Source organism: Schistocerca nitens, chromosome 2 (assembly GCF_023898315.1).
Source record: "Schistocerca nitens isolate TAMUIC-IGC-003100 chromosome 2, iqSchNite1.1, whole genome shotgun sequence".
NCBI classification, from domain to species: Eukaryota; Metazoa; Arthropoda; class Insecta; order Orthoptera; family Acrididae; genus Schistocerca; species Schistocerca nitens.
This window is the reverse complement of record NC_064615.1, coordinates 253326049-253347989: the sequence shown is the minus strand read 5'-3', so window position 1 is coordinate 253347989 and position 21941 is coordinate 253326049. Positions and strand designations below refer to the sequence as shown.

At 46.3% G+C, this 21941-nt stretch overlaps 2 protein-coding genes across 2 annotated transcripts in view; one reads left to right on the top strand and one right to left on the bottom strand.

Annotated features, from left to right (window-relative positions):
* LOC126234959 (rab3 GTPase-activating protein catalytic subunit) overlaps positions 1–21941 on the top strand; it is a gene marked incomplete at its 3' end in the record, with an annotated part of 492900 nt that overhangs the window by 144820 nt on the left and 326139 nt on the right. The window lies entirely within an intron of this gene.
* LOC126235979 (TLR4 interactor with leucine rich repeats) overlaps positions 1–21941 on the bottom strand; it is a 336875-nt gene that overhangs the window by 62625 nt on the left and 252309 nt on the right. The window contains exon 2 of the mRNA XM_049944957.1: positions 5627–6007. Within this exon, the coding sequence (XP_049800914.1) occupies positions 5627–6007 (381 nt within the window). The remainder of the gene's footprint in view (positions 1–5626; positions 6008–21941) is intronic.

The window sequence follows — 21941 nt, the reverse complement described above, 5'->3', positions numbered from 1 at the left end:
GCGACTCCCGAGTGCTAACCACTGCGCCACCTCACTCGGTAATTACGAATAAGGAAATTACTCTCCTTTGCTATACTTCTTAAAAGGTGCAGAGATAAATCATATCTGAGTTTTTTTTATATAGGAGAGTTTGCATACAGCTGTACTTTTGCAATCTTATTCGCTTACAGTTTTCCATCGAAACTGATTAACGCTATGCGGTCATTTGCGTGTCATCACGGAAGGGGGAACTGTTTTTCCTGTCGTTAACTTTTACACATTGTGTTTTTCACTCATATTGTTCCACATGTCTTCTCAGGAAGGCGTATCTTTAAACAGCGTAACACATCCATGCGCTTGCAATGCATGTGAGCACTAGCCCACGTTAAAAAGCATATATGTTGCCTCCTTTTCTTTTTCATTTGAACGGTAACACCGATTAATAGCGAGTAATTTCTGTAGACTAAAAACTGCTTAAAAAGGGAAACAGTAGATCACTCCATGGTGTGTGTTGCCTTTATGAAACTGACAACTTTCTCTTTTCTCGTCCTCTCGGGAAAGAATAACGTGAAAAGAAACGTTGTAGGGGAGCGAAGAATTTTGATCGAGTGAGAAGATTCTTCACTAAACACATCGATTAGAAGTATCAAGAGAGTTATTTTTCGAATACCGATATACAAGTTTTCGTGCTTTTTTTCGTAAGTTGCTTCCGGTTAGTGATGCAATAAGCAGAATTCCTTCATGAGAATCACAACCAGTTGCTTCCGTCTTATCTAATTCTACTCGTCAGTGCCAAAGCAGCTGGTCACTTCCTTTCGTAAAAAAAGAGAAGATCGAAAGTTAGCTTTTTACTGGTGAGTCACATTTTGCAGTGTTCAGCACACGTCTTCAGATGTTCCAATAATTGTCGTAATTCGTGGTGTGCGTACGCCTCTCACTCATATAGCATTTTAACAAGGCTCCGTTGCACTTGCGAAATTTCTTGTAGGGCCTTCGACTGAGGTCACATGTATTCGCACTCGCTAGTGAAAGTGCGGGGATCTATTAAGTGCAAGCTTGCAACATCAAACACTGCTCAGCAAAACAAGGGACTGTACCACTAATTAATAGTACAAATTTCCGGATGCTTTAGGAAGGATCCGTCCTTCAGCACGTAAGAGGACATAAGTAACATCAGCGTGCCTTATGCATGTCGAACAGAGGTAACCCACCTGTGAAAGGAAGAAGCTTGTGTAAGCTGCAACAGAGAACAGCAAATCTCTCTCGCAAGAAGTGCCTTGCAATTTTCTTAGAAGCCGACCTCCGGCTCTCTTGGCTGTCCACAGACTCTTTAACACTAGAGCCTCGTGTATCTGGAATTTCCATTTCCTTGTCGCTGCTGGCGCTACTGATATTCATTTGTCATTGAGGCAGTGACACTGTCAGTCAGTTTGTGTGCGTGTAGCCAAAGAAACTGGAACACCTGTCTAATATCATGTAGGGCCGACGTGGCATGGCCTCGACTAATGTCTGAAGTAGTTCTAGAGGGAACTGACACCGTGAATTCTTCAGGGGTGTCCATAAATCCGTAGGAGTTCGACAGGGGTGAAGATCTCTTCTAAACACTACGTTGCAAGGCATCCCAGATATGCTCAGTAATGTTATGTCTGGGGAGTTTGGTGGGCAGCGGAAGAGTTTAAACTCAGAAGACTGTTCCTGGAGCCACTCTGTAGCAATTCTGGACGAGTGTGTTGCCGCATTGTCCTGCTGGAATTTCCCAAGTTCGCCGGAATGCACAAGTGACATTAATAGATGCAGGTGATCGGTCACGTTGCTTGCGTACGTGTCACCTGTCAGAGTCGTATCTAGACGTAGCAGGGGCCCCATATCACTTCAACTGCATACGCCGCATTGCATTACAGAGCCTCCACCAGCTTGAACAGTTCTCTGCTGACATGCAGGGTCCATAGATTCATGAGGTTGTCTCCATACCCGTACACGTCCATTCGCTCGATACAATTTGAAACGAGACTCGTCCGACCAGGCAACATGTTTCAGTCATCAACAGGCCAATTTTGGTGTTCATGGGCCGAAGCGAGACGTGAAGCTTTTTTGTCGTGTAGTCATCAAGGGTACACGAGTGGGCCTTCGGCTCTGAAAGCCCATATCGATGATGTTTCGTTGAATGGTTCACACTATGACACTTTTTGATGGCCCAACATTGAAATTTGCAGCAATCTGCGGAAGGGTTTGCTCTTCTGTCATGTTGAACGATTCTCTTCAGTCGTCGTTGCTCCCGTTCTTGCAGGATCTTTTTCCGGCTGAAGCGATTTGATGTTTTACCGGATTCCTGATTCACGGTACACTAGTGAAATGGCCGTGCGGGAAAATCCGCACTTCATCGCTACCTCGGAGATGCTGTGTCCCATCGCTCGTGCGCCGACTATAACACCACATTCAAACTCACTTAAATCTTGATAACCTTTGCGATTGTAACAGCAGTAATTGATCTAACAACTGCGGCACACACTTGTCTTATACAGGCGTTGCCGACCGCAGCGCCGTATTCTGCCTGTTTACATATCTCTGTATTTGAATACACATGCCTATATAAGTTTCTTTGGCGCCTCAGTATAGTTTTCACGATGGCGTGTCTTCAGATATTTTGTTCAATTGAGAAGTAAACAAAACATTTCCCCATTGATAACGTAATAAGTAATTTCTTCGGATATCTGCCAGCGTCTGTCGAACAGTTAATGTACTCGTTTCGATCGCATGATCGAGCTATGCTGAAGGGCCAAAACATTATGAGCACTTTCCCACCGCGAGACTGAATGTCGCCTGGTGAGGTTGCGGGCCGTGCTGCCGTAAGAAAAGTATCCAGGAAGAGCAGAGACGAGCGGGGAATGATTCTATCGACAATACGGGTCGCAGATGTGGAAGACTAGTGGCGTACGCCTCTTTAACGAAGGACCGATTGTGATGACCCGAGAACTGGGAGCGAGCATCGCGGAGGTGGCGAACACGGTCTGTTGTTCACGTGCTGTTGTCGTGAGCACGTAGGGAAAGTACTTGAAAGAAGGTGCAATCACGAGGGGGCAACAAGGTGTTGCACGTCCACGCGTCATCACAGAACGTGGATGGCGGACGCTTATCTGCGCCGTAAAGCGTGACAGTCCGTCATGTGTGACAGGTCTGACGACAGTGTACAACGCTGGGGCAGACACCAGTGTTCTAAGCACATCGTTCAGTCACATTGTTGAACGAGGTGCTCGCGATGGACGACTCCTGTTCTGAACTTGATCCAACGACGTACCATCTAGATTCAACCGTAGACAAATAAAAACGTGTCACCTGGTCGTGTGAATCTTGAAAAGGTTTTGCACCAGCTCTGTGGTCGTGTCCTGATACGGCGTCATCCAGGTGAACGGCCACTCGAAACATGCACCACGCTTCGGACGCAGACACTCGGTCAGTTTTGTCAAAATGTGGGCAGGAACAAAGCGAAAATTGTCGAAACGTCCATTTAGCACCCTGCATTTTTGTCTTTTCGCAGGAGTACCAAAAAATCACTGGTGTTCAATGAGCTGTAACGCCGATAGCGCTCGTCAGGAAATCGAACCTGACTATAGCATTTTGTACGAAATTTTGTACACAGTGATCATTTTCGAAAAACGTGTAGTTTTTCGAGATATAAGTGAAAATCTGAAGAAAGTACCTAAGAAAATTTTGAGGCTTTTGTCTTTTCCGTTGTGAAACCGACCTCCTACAAATCAGCAAACTTGACATTCGAATTCAGCACTGAAAACAACATATACAACTGCTGAGAAAAGAACTTCCCCAATGTTGTTGTGATTATGTCCCATAACTGTTCGATGAGATTCATGGCGGGCGATCTGGGTGGCCAAATCATTCGCTCGGACTGCCCAGAATGTTCTACAAACCAGTCCCGAACAGTTTTGGCCCAGTGACATGGCATATTGCCATCCATAAAAACTCCAACATTGTTTGGGTATACGAAGTCCGTAAATGGTCTCCAAGTAGCCGAACGTAACCATTTCTAATCAATGATCGGTGCAGTTGGACCAGAGGGCGCAGTCCATTTCATGTAAAGACTGCTCACGCAAGAATGGAGCCACCACCAGCTTGCAGTGCCTTGTTGACAACTTGGGTCCATGCCTTCATGGGGTCTACGCCACAGTCGAACCCTACCAACAGCGCGTACCAAATGAAACCGGGACTCATCTGACCAGGCCACGGTTTTCCAGTAGGGCCCAAACAATGTGGTCACGAGCCCAGGAGAAGCGCTGCAGGCGATGTCTTGCTGTTAGCAAAGGCACTAGCGTCGATCATGTTTTGCCATAGCCCTCACTGCCGTAACGGATACGTTCGTTCAGCATCCTACATTGATTTCTGCAGTTATTTTACGCAGTGTCTCTTGTGTATTAGCACTGACAGTTCTACTCTACTGCCGCTGCTCTCGATCGTTAAGTAAAACCATCGGCCACTACGTTGTTGATGGCGAGAGGTAATGCCTGAAATCTGGTGTTCTCATCTCATTCTTGACACTATGGGTCCTAAAATGTAGAATTCCCTAACGATTTCCGAAATGGAATGTCCCATGCGTTGAGCTCCAACTACCATTCCGCCTTCAATGTCTGTTAATACCCGTCGTGCGGCGATAATGACGTCGGAAAAATTTTTCACTTGACAACTCCATCTATACACTGCCCTTTTATATCTTGTGTACGCGGTACTATTGCCATCTGCGCATGTGGATGTCGCTACCCTATAACTTTTATGTTAATGCGTTGTGTCTGTTCTTTTGGACGAGTCCGCAGCTCGTGGTCTCGCGGTCGCGTTCTCGCTTACCGAGCACGGGGTCTCGGATTCGATTCGCGGCGGGGTCAGGGATTTTCACCTGCCTCTAGATCACTGGGTGTTTGTGTTGCCCTCATCATTTCGTCATCATTCATGAAAGAGGCGAGTTTGGACTGAGTAAAGGTTGGAAATTTGTACGGGTGCTGATAACTGCGAAGTTGAGCACCCCCCAAACCAAACATCATCATCATCCTTTGGACGTGTCGAAAAAGAACAGGCATCACGCAGTCATGTAATTTATTCGCCTAGACGGGCAGTGGATCCACCTTTTTCATTGTGAGTGCTCAAGTAAGTCAGACATCCTAGGGTAAACCTCAGAATAGACGACATGGACAGGGACTGCTCGTTGGGAATGTAGGTCGCCGGTGAGGCGTGTCTAGATAGCGCGAGCAGATGCTACAAATACTGTGTCCTGGGTAGCGTAGTGGTTAACGCTCGTGTCTGATTATCAGGAGATGCCAGTTTCAATTTCGGTCTGGCACAAATTTTTACTCGAGGCCGCTAATTCTGCGTAATGTCCCGATGCAGCTGTCATCAGTAATCCCTTTCCTTTCCTTTCTCCCCCCCCCCCCCCACCACCACCACCACCACCACCACCACCACACCTTCAGTTTACCCATAACTTTTGTTACAACAGTGTAATGTTTAGGCGCATTTGTATAGTGTAGCCTGGTAGCTACAATACAAAATTTGAAGGCATCAGACCTTTGCGTCAGCCTTCAGACTTCGCCTTGTCGTAAAAAAATCGACTGTAAAGATTACAAGAGAGGGAGGTGGGCGTCGCTACCTGTAGGTTGAGGTTGCGAAGCACGGTCTCGTGGCCGCGGAAGGCGTCCGGGGCGACGGTGCGCAGCCCGCAGCCGGAGATCTGCAGCGAGCGGACGGCGGACAGGGGAGCGAGCGCGCCGTCTTGCAGGGCGGCCACCGAGCTGTTGGTGACGTAGAGCAGGTCCAGCGGCTGCGCGCCGAGGCGCGACAGCGCGCGCACCAGCCGCGCCCAGTCCACGCCGTCGCACTGCACCGACAGCTCCTGCGCCGAGTTGAAGGCGCACACGCAGCCCGACGACAGGTCTGCGAACTGCTGGGCAGACCACGGGCACTGCGCGACGCACGGCCGCGCCAGCAGCAGGAGGCCGCAGCAGGCCACCAACAGCGGCCAGCGGAGCATCTGCAACAGGTGGACGCACCCCGACACTGTAGCCTCATCAGGCGGCGCGGCGCGTGCTTAAAGCTGTCGGCACACGGACCGTGCATCCGAACGTTGAGCGTGCCCAGTTTCTGACGTCATAGCGTGGAATAGCACGTTCGGGAGTCTTTCCGAACGTGCAGAGCAATATCTGGCATGTCAGAAATGCTGAACGTGCGTCTGAGCGTTGACCAATGAGGTGGCACATCGCCACCTACGTCACACGCACGCCGCCTCTCTTCAGTACAGAGTTGTGAGGCGCCATATTGCCATTCATTTCAAGCCTATATGTATATATGCCGTTTCTGAGCACCAGAAAATTGAGAATCACTGGAAAACCCGTTGTCAACTGTGCGATCCGTTCCAATAAAATAATGAGAAACATCATATTCGTGGCGAACGAATTATTGTAACTTGCGTATTATGAGAGTAGGCTATTTGAGGGCAGCGACACGCTGAAGATCCACCCAAAACGCATTGTTCTTGGTACAATTTGTTAAAATTAAATTACTATTAGTAATTATCTACGATTAAGGTTTCAGCATGCAATAAGATACTACCAGTAGAACAAGACATTTGTCGTGCGTTTAGCGTAATGAGTAGAATCACCGACTGATAATGAATTCACTGTTGGGGCGGTAGTTCGCGTCTAGACACTTCCAGATTTTATTAGTTTAATATAAGTATAGACTATAATATTTGATGTTATGTAAATATAAGTTCACTTTTTTTTGAGGGGTGACTGTTCGATTGACTTAATCTACTAGACAGCTTGCGCTACTTGTATAAAGATATTTTGCTTCGTAATTCACATGTTGCAAGGATTCTGCAAGTGAGTAGGAACAGTGATCAAGTAAGACTGACCTTGGGGTTTTACTAAAATGTGGGAATGATGAAATAATAAACATTATTTGTTATTCTTACGCGGAGAAGTATTCCAAATTTGTACCGCACTGTTTGTAATGGAAGTTTTATAAGCCTGTGTCCTTATTGATTGGACATAGTACCTTCCTTTTTGTGGACGATGGAGGAAATGTGCGTTTTAATAGAGCTAACGTGGGAATTGAGTAAACAGTGTGACTTACGAGCTAGAAACATCCCTCAACTGCCGCTGGAGTGCGTTGCGATCGCGTATACCACGTTGGGGCCCACGTACCGTATGCACAAGCCGCATCGTTCCTGAGCGTTCAGCAGCACGTTGAACTTGGCACGCTCAACGTTAACGTTCGACAGCACGGTCCGTGTGCCGCCGGCTTTAGGCTGGGCGCAGGAGCGGCTCGAGAACGTTTTTCCATGCAAGCGACTTATCATTTGGGGACATAGAAACGACGGAGAGGCTTCGTCCCCACCGTAGCCCTCAGTAGTCCACAACCCCACAACAGTTTACAGCAGTCCAGTCACCCCACCGCCGCCCCACAGCAGACCCAGTGTTACTGTGTGGTTCGGCCCCCAGTGGACCCCCCCCCCCTGGGTAACCCCAGATGTTTGCATTGTAGAGTAATGATGTTACATGTACATGGAGACATTGTGCAGCAATCGCCGACATAGTGTAACTGGCAGATGTAAAACCGCCTTAAAAACCATCCACACACCGGACTTCGACACTAATCTTCCGGGCAGATTCATACTGGGGACTGTCACACTTTCCTGCTCGGGAAACATTGTTTTACCCTGCGCAGCTAACCGGGTGGGCTGTGATACACATTAGTGACTGTGTGCTGGCATACGCTGTCGCCAGCACACCAGGCGGGAAAGAGGTTTTAAAAAGATCGATATAGGCCAACGACAAATTCGCAAGAAACGCGCCACCAGCGCTCTCTCAGCCGCCAGTATTTGGATCGCCGCCATGGACCAGAGGGCCCAGTGGGTTCCAGTCAGTCATCCAAGACACCAATCCAGGGGCAGCCCAGAGGGAGTCGCAGTCGCAGTTAGCTTAGCCTCTAGCTCAGAGATAGGGATTACATAGTGACCAGAGTAGTGTACATAGTGGACTTGTACTTCACCAGTAGTGAGGCTAACGTGGTCTGTTACAGAGAGCTTGTACAAAACCTGGACTATCTTGAGTTAAGTAATCTTCTATTCTTATGAATCAAGAACCCAGTTAATATATGCGTGCAGTTCGTGTTATAGAAAGAGGATACCGGCCACCAACCAACATCCTCTCCTTGCTTCCCCTGGTATAAACCTACAGTGACAACGAGGCGACACAGAACACTGTATGCAAGGCTTACACTTGGATGGCCTCTCAGATTGGCATCCCAAACAGACGCTACTGCCGGCCGGTGTGGCCGTGCGGTTCTAGGCGCTTCAGTCTGGAACCGCGTGACCGCTACGGTCGCAGGTTCGAATCCTGCCTCGGGCATGGATGTGTGTGATGTCCTTAGGTTAGTTAGGTTTAATTAGTTCTAAGTTCTAGGGGACTGATGACCACAGATGTTAAGTCCCATAGTGCTCAGAGCCATTTGAACCAGACGCTACTAATTGTGATGCATCCTGTAGAGATATCTTGCTGTAGTGTTGCTTCTACCTTAAACCGACCCCAGGAGTGTGTGCACAAAGGGAGCATGTTAGCCAGATACTGAGTGCCCATTTGCAGTAGCAAAAACTATCCCCTTGTTATCTGAAGAAGGCCGGCACACACTGACAGTGCCGATTTCAGTGAACAGGTGCTGGCCAGCTAGTGGGAAAGAACGAAACATTGTTTGCACACTTTGGTGCAGCCTGTGGCCAACTCAGTAGATTGGGAGAGCGGAGACATGCGCGCGCGCACACACACACTCTCTCTCTCTCTCTCTCTCTCTCTCTCTCTCTCTCTCCAGCTGCTCTTCACTCTTTCTCTAATGATAGTAAAGAAGTTATTCAGTACTGTGCTGACATAAGCAGTTGTCAGCACACCGGTCGGTAAAGAGGTTGCGAGAAGTTCGATAGTAGGCGCTGAAGCAATCGCGCCTATCAGGAGAGGGCCCAAAGACAGACTCGCAAGCAATGTGCCGCCAACGCCCTCTAGACCGCCAGAATTTAGATCGCCGCCGCGGACCGGAGGGACGTGTCGGTCACAGTCTCTAGCTCAGAGCCAGTCACAGTCAGCTCACTTACTAGTTCAGTCGCCATTCTAGTTGGCGTCTGTCAGTCCACGTCACTGGCTATGGGAGTGTAGTGTTATAACGGGTCATGCACTTCTCCAGCTTTGAGGCTATTGTGGACTATTAGGGGAAGAGCTTGTACCACAACAACTTGCTCAAAGACAAGTAGATTCCTGTTTAAGTAAATAAAGAACGCTGTTAATACATGTGTGCTGTTAGTGTTGTAGAAAGAGGATGCTGGCCACCAAACAACATACTGTCCCTTGCTTTCCCTGGCACAGGACTCCACGGTGTCATCGACGACACAAACACACAAACAGGGTGAACTGTCATTTTTTCGTTAATGGTCATAGTTATTGTGATATTTCGAAATTAGGTAACACATCACATAAAATTCGAAAAGTTTGCAACGAAAAATAGGAGCCGCTATGAATTAACGTTTGGTGCATGTTAGGTCACACATTGCTGCACGTAAAATGTAACTAATGTGTTGACATTTTCTTTAAGATTGAGAGGAGACCTAATCCATCACCAGCCCCCATAAAATAAGTTTTGTGTAGCGCACTCACTTCCGCTCGCGTGAGCAGACTATATAACGAGAATGGACTATTTGTAATATCCATTATTTAAACGGTTCAAGATATCTAAACGAGTTTTTGGCAAATCATATCACGACATTGAAAGTCTGACACTAGCTACAATCAGGCACTGAAACAAATTCATTGGCGACAACTGAAAATTTGTGCTGGACTCGGACCCAAACCCAGATTTCCCACTTTCCACAGGTGGTCACCTTAATCGCTTCAGATCTTCGAGCACGCTTCACGTCCAACCCCAACTGTCAACTTGTTGCACACTTCATACATAGTGTCCCCTGTCCATTACCCTTCATTGCTCGCAGACTGTTGCAGATTCCCGCAAGGGTTGGACATGTATCATGCTTGGATAGCCGAAGCTGTTAATGTCACTCCTCAGATAAAGCGGAAAATCTGGGTTGGAGACCCAGTCCAATATAGATTTTCACATGTCGCCATTGAATTTTCTTGCGAGGACTGAGAGGGCATTTTAATATGCACGCTGCTCCAACCATGCACGTTCATATCGCCATATTCCAAGACGAGGTATGAATACATGTTTTCTCACATAACTAGAAACATAGGAAGAGTTTCTGCTGGAAAAATCAGCAAGGGCTTAATTAGTTTTTATAGGAATTTCAGAGGACGAGAACAGCCATGCAGACGACAGCTCATCGCAGCTAAGGTAAATACTGCGAGCAGCGGCGTAAACTTGTTGGTTCACTAGCTTGCGTCCACTGTAAACTCGAGCGACCTTAGCTCAACTTGTCACAAAACTAAGCATCCTCCGTAGACTTGATTGTCATGCTTTGAACCAGAATCGAATGATGTATCATAGTACTGGCCAACTTCATGACGTACTCGTAAGAATAATTTTTTAAAGAAACTTGTAGTTAAAATTTACCATTGTTGTGTTTAGGATTATTTCACTTTCTGACGACGAGATGTGTTCGTTTGACAACTGTCGTAACATTTTCACACTGTAAACTGTGTAAATGCGTGTATTTCTGTGATAATATATCAACATTAAACCAAAAATGTTTACAGCTTACACAGTTGATGTTCTGTCATCAAAACATTACAAGGTTGTGGATAGGAATAGATACTTGGAGCTGTGTAGTATCATTTTTTGGTTTTTATGAATGAAAACAGAAAAAAACAGGAAGGGTCACTCAATGTGGTTTATTCTTATCACCTACCGTATATTTCTGTTAAAATGTTGATGTGAGCGTTGCAGAGTTTTGCTTATATTTATCGTTAAAACGACTTCTGCAGCGTAACCAACGACACATCTCAGTCCACCGAAAGGCATCACGTGACTGAAAAACAGCGGAGCGTATACAGAGTGGTCCATTGATCGTGACCGGGCCAAATATCTCACGAAATAAGAGTCAAACGAAAAAGCTACAAAGAACGAAACTCGTCTAGCTTGAAGGGGGGAAACCAGATAGCGCTATGGGTGGCCAGCTAGATGGCACTGCCATAGGTCAAACGGATATCAACTGCGTTTTTTTAATGGGAACCCCCATTTTTATTACATATTCGTGTAGTACATAAAGAAATATTAATGTTTTAGTTGGTCCACTTTTTTCGATTTGTGATAGATGGCGCTGTAATAGTCACAAACATATGGCTCACACTTTTAGACGAACTGTTGGTAACAGGTAGGTTTTCTAAATTAAAATACAGAACGTAGGTACGTTTGAACGTTTTAATTCGGTTGTTACAATGTGATACATGTACTTTTGTGAACTTATTATTTCTGAGAACGCATGCTGTTGCAGCGTGATTACCTGTAAATAGCACATTAATGCAATAAATGCTCAAAATGATGTCCGTCAACCTCAATGCATTTGGCAACACATGTAACGACATTCCTCTCAACAGCGAATAGTTCGCCTTCCGTAATGTTCGCACATGCATTGACAATGCGCTGACGCATGTTGTCAGGCGTTGTAGGTGGATCACGATAGCAAATATCCTTCAACTTTCCCCACAGAAAGATATCCGGGAACGTCAGATCCGGTAAACGGGCGGGCCATGGTATGGTTCTTCGACGAACAATGCACCTGTCATGAAATATGCTATTCAATACCGGTTCAACCGCACGCGAGCTATGTGCCGGACATCCATCATGTTGGAAGTACATCGCCATTCTGTCATGCAGTGAACATCTTGTAGTAACATCGGTAGAACATTAAGTAGGAAATCAGCATACATTGCACCATTTAGATTGCCATCGATAAAATGGGAGCCCATTATCCTTCCTCCCATAATGCCGCACCATACATTAACCCGCCAAGGTCGCTGATGTTCCACTTGACTCAGCCATCGTGGATTTTCCGTTGCCCGATAGTGCATACCGCTGTTGGTGAATGACGCTTCGTCGCTAAATAGAATGCGTGCAAAAAATCTGTCATCATCCCGTAATTTCTCTTGTGCCCAGTGGCATATCTGTACACGACGTTCAGAGTCGTCGCCATGCAATTCCTGGTGCATAGAAATATGATACGGGTGCAATCGATGTTGATGTAGCATTCTCAACACGACGTTTTTGAGATTGCCGATTCTCGCCCAATTTGTCTGCTACTGATGTGCGGATTAGCCGCGACAGCAGCTAAAACACCTACTTGGGCATCATCATTTGCTGCAGGTCGTGGTTGACGTTTCACATGTGGCTGAACACTTCCTGTTTCCTTAAATAACGTAACTATCAGGCGAACTGTCCGGACACTTGGATGATGGGCATTTTGATCACAATAGCCATACATCAACACGATATCGACGTTTTCTGCAATTGGTAAACCGTCCATTTTAACTGAGGTAATGTATCACGAAGCAAATACCGTCCGCACTGGCGGAATGTTACGTCATACCACTTACTTATACGTTTGTGACTATTACAGCGCCATCTACCACAAAGATAAAAAAGTGGTCCAACTAAAACATTCATATTTCTTTACGTACTACACGAATATGTAATAAAAATGGGGGTTCCTATTTTTAAAAAACGCAGTTGATATCCGTTTGACCTATGGCAGCGCCATCTAGCGGGCCAACCTTAGCGCCATCTGGTTTCCCCCTTCAAGCTAGACGAGTTTCGTACTTTGTAGTTTTTTCGTTTGATGCTTATTTCGTGAGATATTTGGCCCGGTCACTATCAATGGACCATCCTGTATAAGGAGGATGAATAACCAATGTACAGAGTTACAGTGAATGTCCTTGGTACATTTGTTGGAAGATTCTAGAGCATATTCTGAGCTGAAACATTACAAGCTTTCTTGAGACAAGGATCTGCACAGATTCAGGAAACGCGACTCGTGTCAACACATCCAACTTTAGTCAGAAATGCTGTCTTGCAGGTAACTGTTTCAGATGAGTGCACAGTTTCTGTCTTCCTAGGGTTGCTAAAGGTTTCTGACACTGCACCACGTTTGTCAATTGCTGAACAAGATGTCATCATACGGTGTATATATCCAAATGTGATTACCTCAAAGAAGTTTTGTTTCATAGAATTCAGTTAACCACACTGCACTACTAACGTTCAACAAACACAGGAGTAAAAACGCTATAGTACCGCTAGTGTTGTGAATTTAAAAAACTATTTATTAGATAGGGTCTGCAGGACTCGCAGGTTGCTTGCTGGCGATCTTTTTTGCGTGAAAGTGGCCCGTTGGGAGGTTGCTTAAAAATGTAAGCGCACCGGTCACCTTAGGTAGGGGCGGTGTGCCCTATCGTTCGCCGTCGGCTTGCTTTCTGCTGCAACGCGGCTAGCGCAGTCGATAGACATTGAGTTAGTAATGTGTGGAGTCTGTCGTGCCTGAAGCCGGAATGTGGACGCGAGGCACCTGGTCGCTTTAAAGTGGGATATAACACAGCTACTTGACGGGGAAGAGGCTGGACGATGTCGGGAGTGACTTACGCGCAATATATCTTCGTTGATTTTTCATATAATTGGAATAATTGTCGCTGGTAGCACAGTTGTGTATGAAAGGTATAAATGTGAGAAGAGTGCGTGTAAAAGCTAGGAATCATAGTGACTGGTTTATAATGATATATTCCAAAACGATCGTGAACTTGAACTGTTGATATTTAAAATTTTCCCATTCAATAATGACACATAGTGAGGATGATTTTAACCGTCATCGTATTGGTTAGCGCTCAAGGACATTATTCGAAGGAAAGACGACCAACTAATATGAGCAGCACTACTAATTAATTCAGTTCAACTAACAATTTATTGCAGTAACAATTTACTACTAGGGAGATTATTATTTGCAGAATGGTACGCCACCTTAAAAGTAAATAAGTTCAGTACAGAAAAATGGTTCAAATGGCTCTGAGCACTATGGGACTCAACATCTGTGGTCATAAGTCCCCTAGAACTTAGAACTACTTAAACCTAACTAACCTAAGGACAGCACACGCATCCATGCCCGAGGCAGGATTCGAACCTGCGACCGTAGCAGTCGCGCAGTCCCTGACTGAGCGCCTAGAACCGCTAGACCACCGCGGCCGGCAAGTTCAGTACAATTCCTACGAACGAGAGGGAGAATCCGATGGTATCTTACTAAAATTTTATTGGTAACCCTCTGGTTCTGGTCATATCGTGTTAATACCTAGAGGTAATACTTCAATACTTAGGGGTACTGCCATGAAGCGATATGAAGTAAAACGTACAGGGGTTATGCCATGAAGCGATATGAAATAAAACGTACAGGGGTAATGCAGTGGAGCGATATGAAATGAAACGTACAGGGGTAATGTAGTGGAGCGATATGAAATAAAACGTGCAGGTTTAAGCATCAGTAGGAAAGGTCAAATAATGATGTCGTCGGAAGGATTCGGGTATAGTGCACTACGCCTATTAAGGAAGCCGCAGACAATAATCAAGTGTGATTTATCAAATGGCTCTGAGCACTATGCGACTTGACTTCTGAAGTCATCAGTCGCCTAGAACTTAGAACTATTTAAGCCTAACTAACCGAAGCACATCACACACATCCATGCCCGAGGCGGGATTCGAACCTGCGACCGTAGCGGTCGCTCGGTTCCAGACTGCAGCGCCTATAACCGCACGGCCACTCAAGCCGGCAGTGTGATTTATCAAACAATATTTGTGGTGCTTGTCCGTACTGACGGAAAACGTCGAAAAAAGTCAGGGGGATGCTTCATGCACCGTACAGCCCATAAAAAAGTGAATTTCAGAGAATCTGAATGAGAACCGCTAAAAGTCGTATTTTCAGAAAAAAACCGGTTTAATGAATAGGGGAAACTGGCATTAGAGGTGGAGTTTGCAGCAGTTCTGTTACTGGCATAGTGGCCATGACAGGGGTAAGGCAGATGCTGGTGTGTAGGGACGCGTACATCCACTCATTTTCCCTCACGGTCTAGGTGAATGGAATAAAGGAAAAGTGTGGCAAATATTGCCACAAGGTTCCTTGCGCTCTGCACTTTGCACTGGCTTTCGAAGTAGACTGTTTGTATAGACGTATTAGGTTGGTGCGCAAGTTTATAGCGTTTTTGTTTTGCGTGTTGGTATTACGGTTGATATGGGTTTATGTATCGATTGTTAATTTTTGTTTTTAGTTCACTGCAGATATCAGAGTTCCCATATTGTCATCTGGAGATAGTTCAAATGGCTCTGAACACTATGGGACTTAACTTCTGAGGTCATCAGTCCCCTAGAACTTAGAACTACTTAAAACCTAACTAACCTAAGGATATCACACACATCCATGCCCGAGGCAGGATTCGAACCTGCGACCGTAGCAGTCGCGCGGTTCTGGACTGAAGCGCCTAGAACTGCTCGGCCACAGGCGGACGGCACGCCGACCATTCCTATCCCGTATTGGTACAGGTGATGAGAAATGATGTCTTCGTGCTAACACAAGGAAAAAAAAGGATTGACTAAGCCCAAAAAAAGCAGCAACTCGCCGTACAAAGACGTGCCCACGTCCCAAAGAAATAATGTTGTGCATGTCGTGGAAAAGCGACGGTGTGGTGTCCTACGAATTGCTTCCCCGAGGTGTAACTATCACTGCTGACATTCATTGTCAACAACTGAGGCGTCTTGCAGACGCAGTCGAACAACAACGGTCAGGAAGACTGCGTCAAGCCATGCTACTTCACGGTAACGCTCACCCGTATTGGAAGTCATTCGGCACCCATGATCTCGCATCCTCAGATTTTCACCGTTTCCGCTCTCTATCCAACATCCTTCAAGGAACTTTCTTTCAGAATGAAAAGGCGTTTCGAACATGGCTGGATGAGTTCTTCGCCTCAAAACCACGTGATTTCTAGCGTCGCGGCCGGCCGCGGTGGTCTAGCGGTTCTAGGCGCTCAGTCCGGAACCGCGCGACCGCTACGGTCGCAGGTTCGAATCCTGCTTCGGGCATGGATGTGTGTGATGTCCTTAGGTTAGTTAGGTTTAAGTAGTTCTAAGTTCTAGGGGACTGATGACCACAGATGTTAAGTCCCATAGTGCTCAGAGCCATTTTTTCTAGCGTCGCGGAATCGAAAAATCACCCCAGAGTTGGCAGACTGTTGTAAATAGTGCAGGAGAATATTTCAAAGAAGACAAAAGTTTCTGTTACGTGAGCCGGCCGCTGTGGTCGAGCGGTTCTAGATGCTTCAGTCCGGAACCACGCGGCTGCTACGGTCGCAGGTTCGAATCCTGCCTCGGGCATGCACGTGTGTGATGTCCTTAAGTTAGTTAGGTTTAAGTAATTCTAAATCTAGGGGACTGAAGACCTCAGATGTTAAGTCCCATAGTGCTTAGAGCCATTTGTACCATTTCTTTACGTGTATCTGTTGTGTACAGTCTTACAATAATTTTTAAATGGAGACACCGCCATTTGACTGTGTTGTCGTTTATGTAATGACGATCCAGGTTTCGATATTTTGTGCCATTTTCAAGTGATTTAATTTATCTCATTAACATATATTGCAGGACATAAAGCTCAAAATTAGCCATAAATTAAGAAAAATATTCGCTTCTCGCGAAATGCTGTTGTAAAATCATCATCTTGTAAAAAGATCAATAAATAATAGTGGTAGCACGTCATATTTAATAAAAACAGCTTTACTTTGGCATATGAAAGATGAGCGCATGTCCCTGAAATCACCATCATTACGACTCAAGGACATGCGTTCATCTTTTACACGCCAAAGTAAACCTGTTTCTATTAAATATGACGTGCTCCCACTGTTATTTATTGATATTTTTACAAGATGCTGATATTACATCTGGCGTTTTGTCAGGGAGGGGGGGGGTGAGAATATTTTTCTTAATTTATGGCCAATTTTGAGCTTGATAACCTGTAATATATCTTAATGACATAAACTCAATGACTTGAAAATGGCATGAAAGACCGAGACCTGGTTGGTAATTAAACTAACAACAAAACAGTAAAATGGCGGTGTGTTAATTAAAAAAAAGACGGGAAAGCGCTAAGAACTAATGCACCAACCCGTTACATTGGCCTGTGGAAAGCTTGTAGGAACGATCGGAAAGTGATTCAGGTGACTATTACACTAGCGTGTTTTGTTGCGGTGGAAACTGCGGCGTCACACCATCGACTATAATAGTGATAGAATAATACGAGTTACAGAATACAGTAGCGGCGGTGGCACGGCATCCCATAGGGCACGTACAATTTCGGGATCGTTCGTGTATAGCTAACTTCACTTTTTGAGCTGTCTGCTGTATATTTTCAGTTACTTAGTTGGCAGCTCTGTAATATGAAAACTGATTTTCAGTTTCGTAAGTACTTCTGACCACATATGTCAGGAGCATCACCTGCGACCAGCTTTGCGCAAGAAGGGGCGACACTTTCTGCGCAACCCACCCATCATTTTATACGACAATGCGCGGTCGCATACATCGCAGGCTGTGGCTGCTCTGTTCGGTCGATGGGACTGAGAAGTACTGCACCATCCACCATACTCCCCGGACTTAAGTCCTTGTGACTTTGATTTGATCCCGAAGATGAAGAAACCACCTCGTGGCATTCGCTTCAGAATTGTTCCAGAGATTCAACAGGCAGTAGACCGCTCCATTCGCACCATCAACAGAACAGGCTCTGCTAACGGTACACTATGCCTTCCACATCGCTGGCAAACGGTTCTACACATCGCTGGTGACTAGTTCGAAGGACAGTAACAGGTGCAAACATGTTACTCTTTTGTATCGGTTGTGAATAAATTGTTCCCACTATTTAAGTTCCAACCTACGTATTTTTCAGTTACTTTGTTGGCAGTTCTGTAATAAGAAAACTGATTTTCAGTTTCGTAAGTACTTCTGACGACATATGTCACTTTTTTATAATTGTTTTTAAAGTTCCTTATCTGGAGGTGGTTGTCGCAGTGACGAAAGAAGTTTGTTTCCAGTCTTGGCGTTAAACACTCTGCCTTGTACAGCATCGCACTGCGGACAGCGGACCGTAGCCGCTCAGAGTGGAGAGAGAGAACAGCTGGTCTTTCTCAACATCACGTACATAATAAGCAGTTGCGAAAAGTAATTGCGAGGCCGCTGGATTACGCGCGGCGCGATAACGGTTAACTGCCGACGCACGCCCCGCCACAGAGGGGACCTTTTCGGTACTTTCTGCGATGGCCGACATAGTACTGCAGAAGGCCACTCGGTTGCCGGCTGGAGATGACACGAGTTGAGGGAAACCGCAGACCTGCGCGAAACTGTAATCACCTTTTGTAATGCTGTACTGCCGACCGGAGTACTGTCTTGTAATGGGCACAAGGGACTAGGTCACCTGCGGGGCGCATCTGACACAACAAAGAGATGTTAACGTGACGTGTTTGTCCCTTATGCTGCTGTTAATAATATGCGAGCGTCTAGATATCCAAGTTGGGTAACAGTAGTTTGTACGATTTACGCCCTTCTTTCCTTCGTCTGGGGATTTCGTATCTCTGTATTGGCGCACCTGCAGAGTAATAGGCGACCTGCAGTCGGTGAGGATGATAGGATGAGGACAGCACAACACTCAGTCCCTGGGCGGAGAAAATTGCCCGACCCAGCCGGTAGTCGAAATCGGACCCAGAGGATTGACAATCCGTCGCGCCGACCATTCAGCTGTCGGGGGCGGACACAACGGTAATAAATTATACTGATAAGCCAAAACATTAGACTAGTGCCCACCGCTACGTCGGATGCCGCTTGGTGGCGTTGCATGCACGTGACGCGGTAACTAAAGTTTATAAGCAGAGCTAACACGGACGGGAGATCATCCTAGCCAAGATATGGGTTACAAATCGGAAAACCCGTTGAGGTAAGCTACACTACTGGCCAAGAAAATTGCTACACCAATGCAGATGATAAACGGGTATTCATTGGACAAATATATTATACTAGAACTGACCTTGTGATAACATTTTCACGCAGTTCGGGTGCATGTATCCTGAGAAATCAGTACCCAGAACAACCACCTCTGGCCATAATAACGGCCTTGATACGCCTGGGCATTGAGTCACACACACCTTGGATGGCGTGTACAGGTACAGCTGCGCATGCATCTTCAACACGATACCATAGTTCATCAAGAGTAGTGACTGGCGTATTGTGACGAGCCAGTTGCTCGGCCACCATTGACCAGACGTTTTCAGTTGGTGAGAGATCTGAAGAATGTGCTGGCCAGGGTAGCAGTCGAACATTTTCTGTGTCCAGAAAGGCACGTACAGTATCTGCAACATGCGGTCGTGCATTATCCTGCTGAAATGTACGGTTTCGCAGGGATCAAATGAAGGGTAGAGCCGCGGGTCGTAATACATATGAAAAGTAACGTCCACTGTTAAAAGTGCCGTCAATCCGAAGAATAGGTGACCGAGACGTGTAACCAATGGCACCACATACCATCACGCCGGGTGATACGCCAGTATGGCGATGACGAATACACGCTTCCAATGTGGGTTCACCGCTATGTCGCCAAACACGGATGCGACCATCATGATGCTGTAAACAGAACCTGGATGCATCCGAAAAAATGACGTTTTGCCATTCGTGCACCCAGGACCGTCGTTGAGTACACCATCGCAGGCGCTCCTGATTGTGATGCAGCGTCAAGGGTGACCGCAGCCATGGTCTCCGAGCTGATAGTCCATGCTGCTGCAAACGTCGTCGAACTGTTCGTGCAGATGGTTGTTGTCTTGCAAACATCCCCATCTGTTGACTCAGGGATCAATACGTGGCTGCACTATCCGTTACAGCCATGCGGATAAGATGCCTGTCATCTCGACTGCTAGTGATACGAGGCCGTTGGGATCCAGCACGGCGTTCCGTATTACCCTCCTGAACCCACCGATTCCATATTCTGCTAACAGTCATTGGATCTCGACCAACGCGAGCAGCCATGTCGCGATACGATGAACCGCAATCGCGATAGGCTACAATCCGACCTTTATCAAAGTCGGAAACGTGATGGTACGCATCTCTCCTCCTTACACGAGGCATCACAACAACGTTTCACCAGGCAACGCCGGTCAACTGCTGTTTGTGTAATGGAAATCGGTTGGAAACTTTCCTCATGTCAGCACGTTGTAGGTGTCGCCACCGGCGCCAACCTTGTGTGAATGCTCTGAAAAGATAATCATTTGCATATCACTGCATCTTCTTCCTGTCGGTTAAATTTCGTGTCTGTAGCGCGTGATCTTCGTGCTGTAGCAATTTCAATCGCCAGTAGTATACTGTGACAAAAGGCGGATTATTATTATGCAGGGCCTTTGGACGAGCATCTCGAAAACGGTGAGGCTCGTCGAATGTTCCCGTGTTGCGGTCGTGAGCATGTACTGAAAGAGGTACGAGTAGAAGAACAGTGAAAGTAACACTAGGCGCTAAATGGTTGGACGCCTACAACTCTTCGCAGAACGTGCGTTTCGGAGTCTTGTCTGCTCTGTAAAGTAGGATTCCTGTTAATCTGTGTCATCTCTGCCGAAATAGCACAATGACGCTATACTCACAAGTGTTTCGGAGCACACCGTTCATCGTACTTTGTAAACGTGGTGCTTCGCAGCAGACCACCCCTGTGTGTTCACATGTTGACGGGACTACATCGTTAATTACGATTGTAGTCGGTACGAGGCCATCGGGATTCGACCGTCGATCTTTGGAGACGTGTCGGCTCTTCGGGTGAATCACATTTTTGCTACACTAAGCCGATGGTTGTCTCCACGCCGTCATCTAGGTGAAAGGCGGCTCGAAACGTGCAGCGCGCCGCGGACTTAGGCTGGTGGGAGCAGTATTACGCTGTGGGAGACATTCTCCTGCGCTGGCATGGCACCTGTGGTAGTAATCGAAGACACGCTGACAGCTGCGAACCACATGCATCCGTTCATGCCGGATGTCTTCCCCGACGGCGATGTCATCTTTGAACAGTATAACTGTCCGTGTCCCGGAACCAGAACCGTGCTGCAGTGGTCTTGAGGAGCATCATAGTGAACTCACGTTGACACCTGTGCGACCAAATTCGTGCGACGTAAATCCAATGGAACCTATCTGGGTCGGTATGGGGCGGCATCATCGCGTACGCAAATCAGCGGCCCGTTATTTACACGAATTACATGACCTATGCAAACCTCCACAAACCTGCCAACGAACTGTCGGATCCGTGATTGCCGGCCGGTGTGACCGAGCGGTTCTAGGTGCTTCAGTCTGGAGCCGCGCGACCGCTACGGTCGCAGGTTCGAATCCTGCATCGGGCATGGATGTATGTGATGACCTTAGGTTAGTTAGGTTCAATTAGTTCTAAGTTCTAGGGGACTGATGACCTCGGATGTTACGTCCCATAGTGCTAGGAGCCATTTTTTTAAATGACTGTCTTTTTATGATGTGTTCAATCACATTCATTGCTATGGTTCCTTGGGTCACGCTAACCACCGTTACATTAACTTGCAAAGAGCGTTTAAAACACGTCATCACAATTACCTCTAATGTGCACACTTAATTGAAGAGCCGGAAAATCGAGATGTTCAAGGAAATGGAAATATTCATCCGTGGCGAAACGTGGATGAAGGAGATCCTAAACGAAATTAAAGATTTCAAGAACACACATTTCTTTGCAGACTTCAGTTCAGTACTGTTAAAGCAGAAAATACATAACGATTAAGAATATAAATGCACCTGTGTTCCAGTAGCAATATGCCTGTAATTCTTTAAGTTAATTTTTATACTGTCGTTATTAACGTCAAATTGTGACAGTTTCTCTTATTGAAATATATATTTTGTCGACTAAAACGAGAGATGCGTCA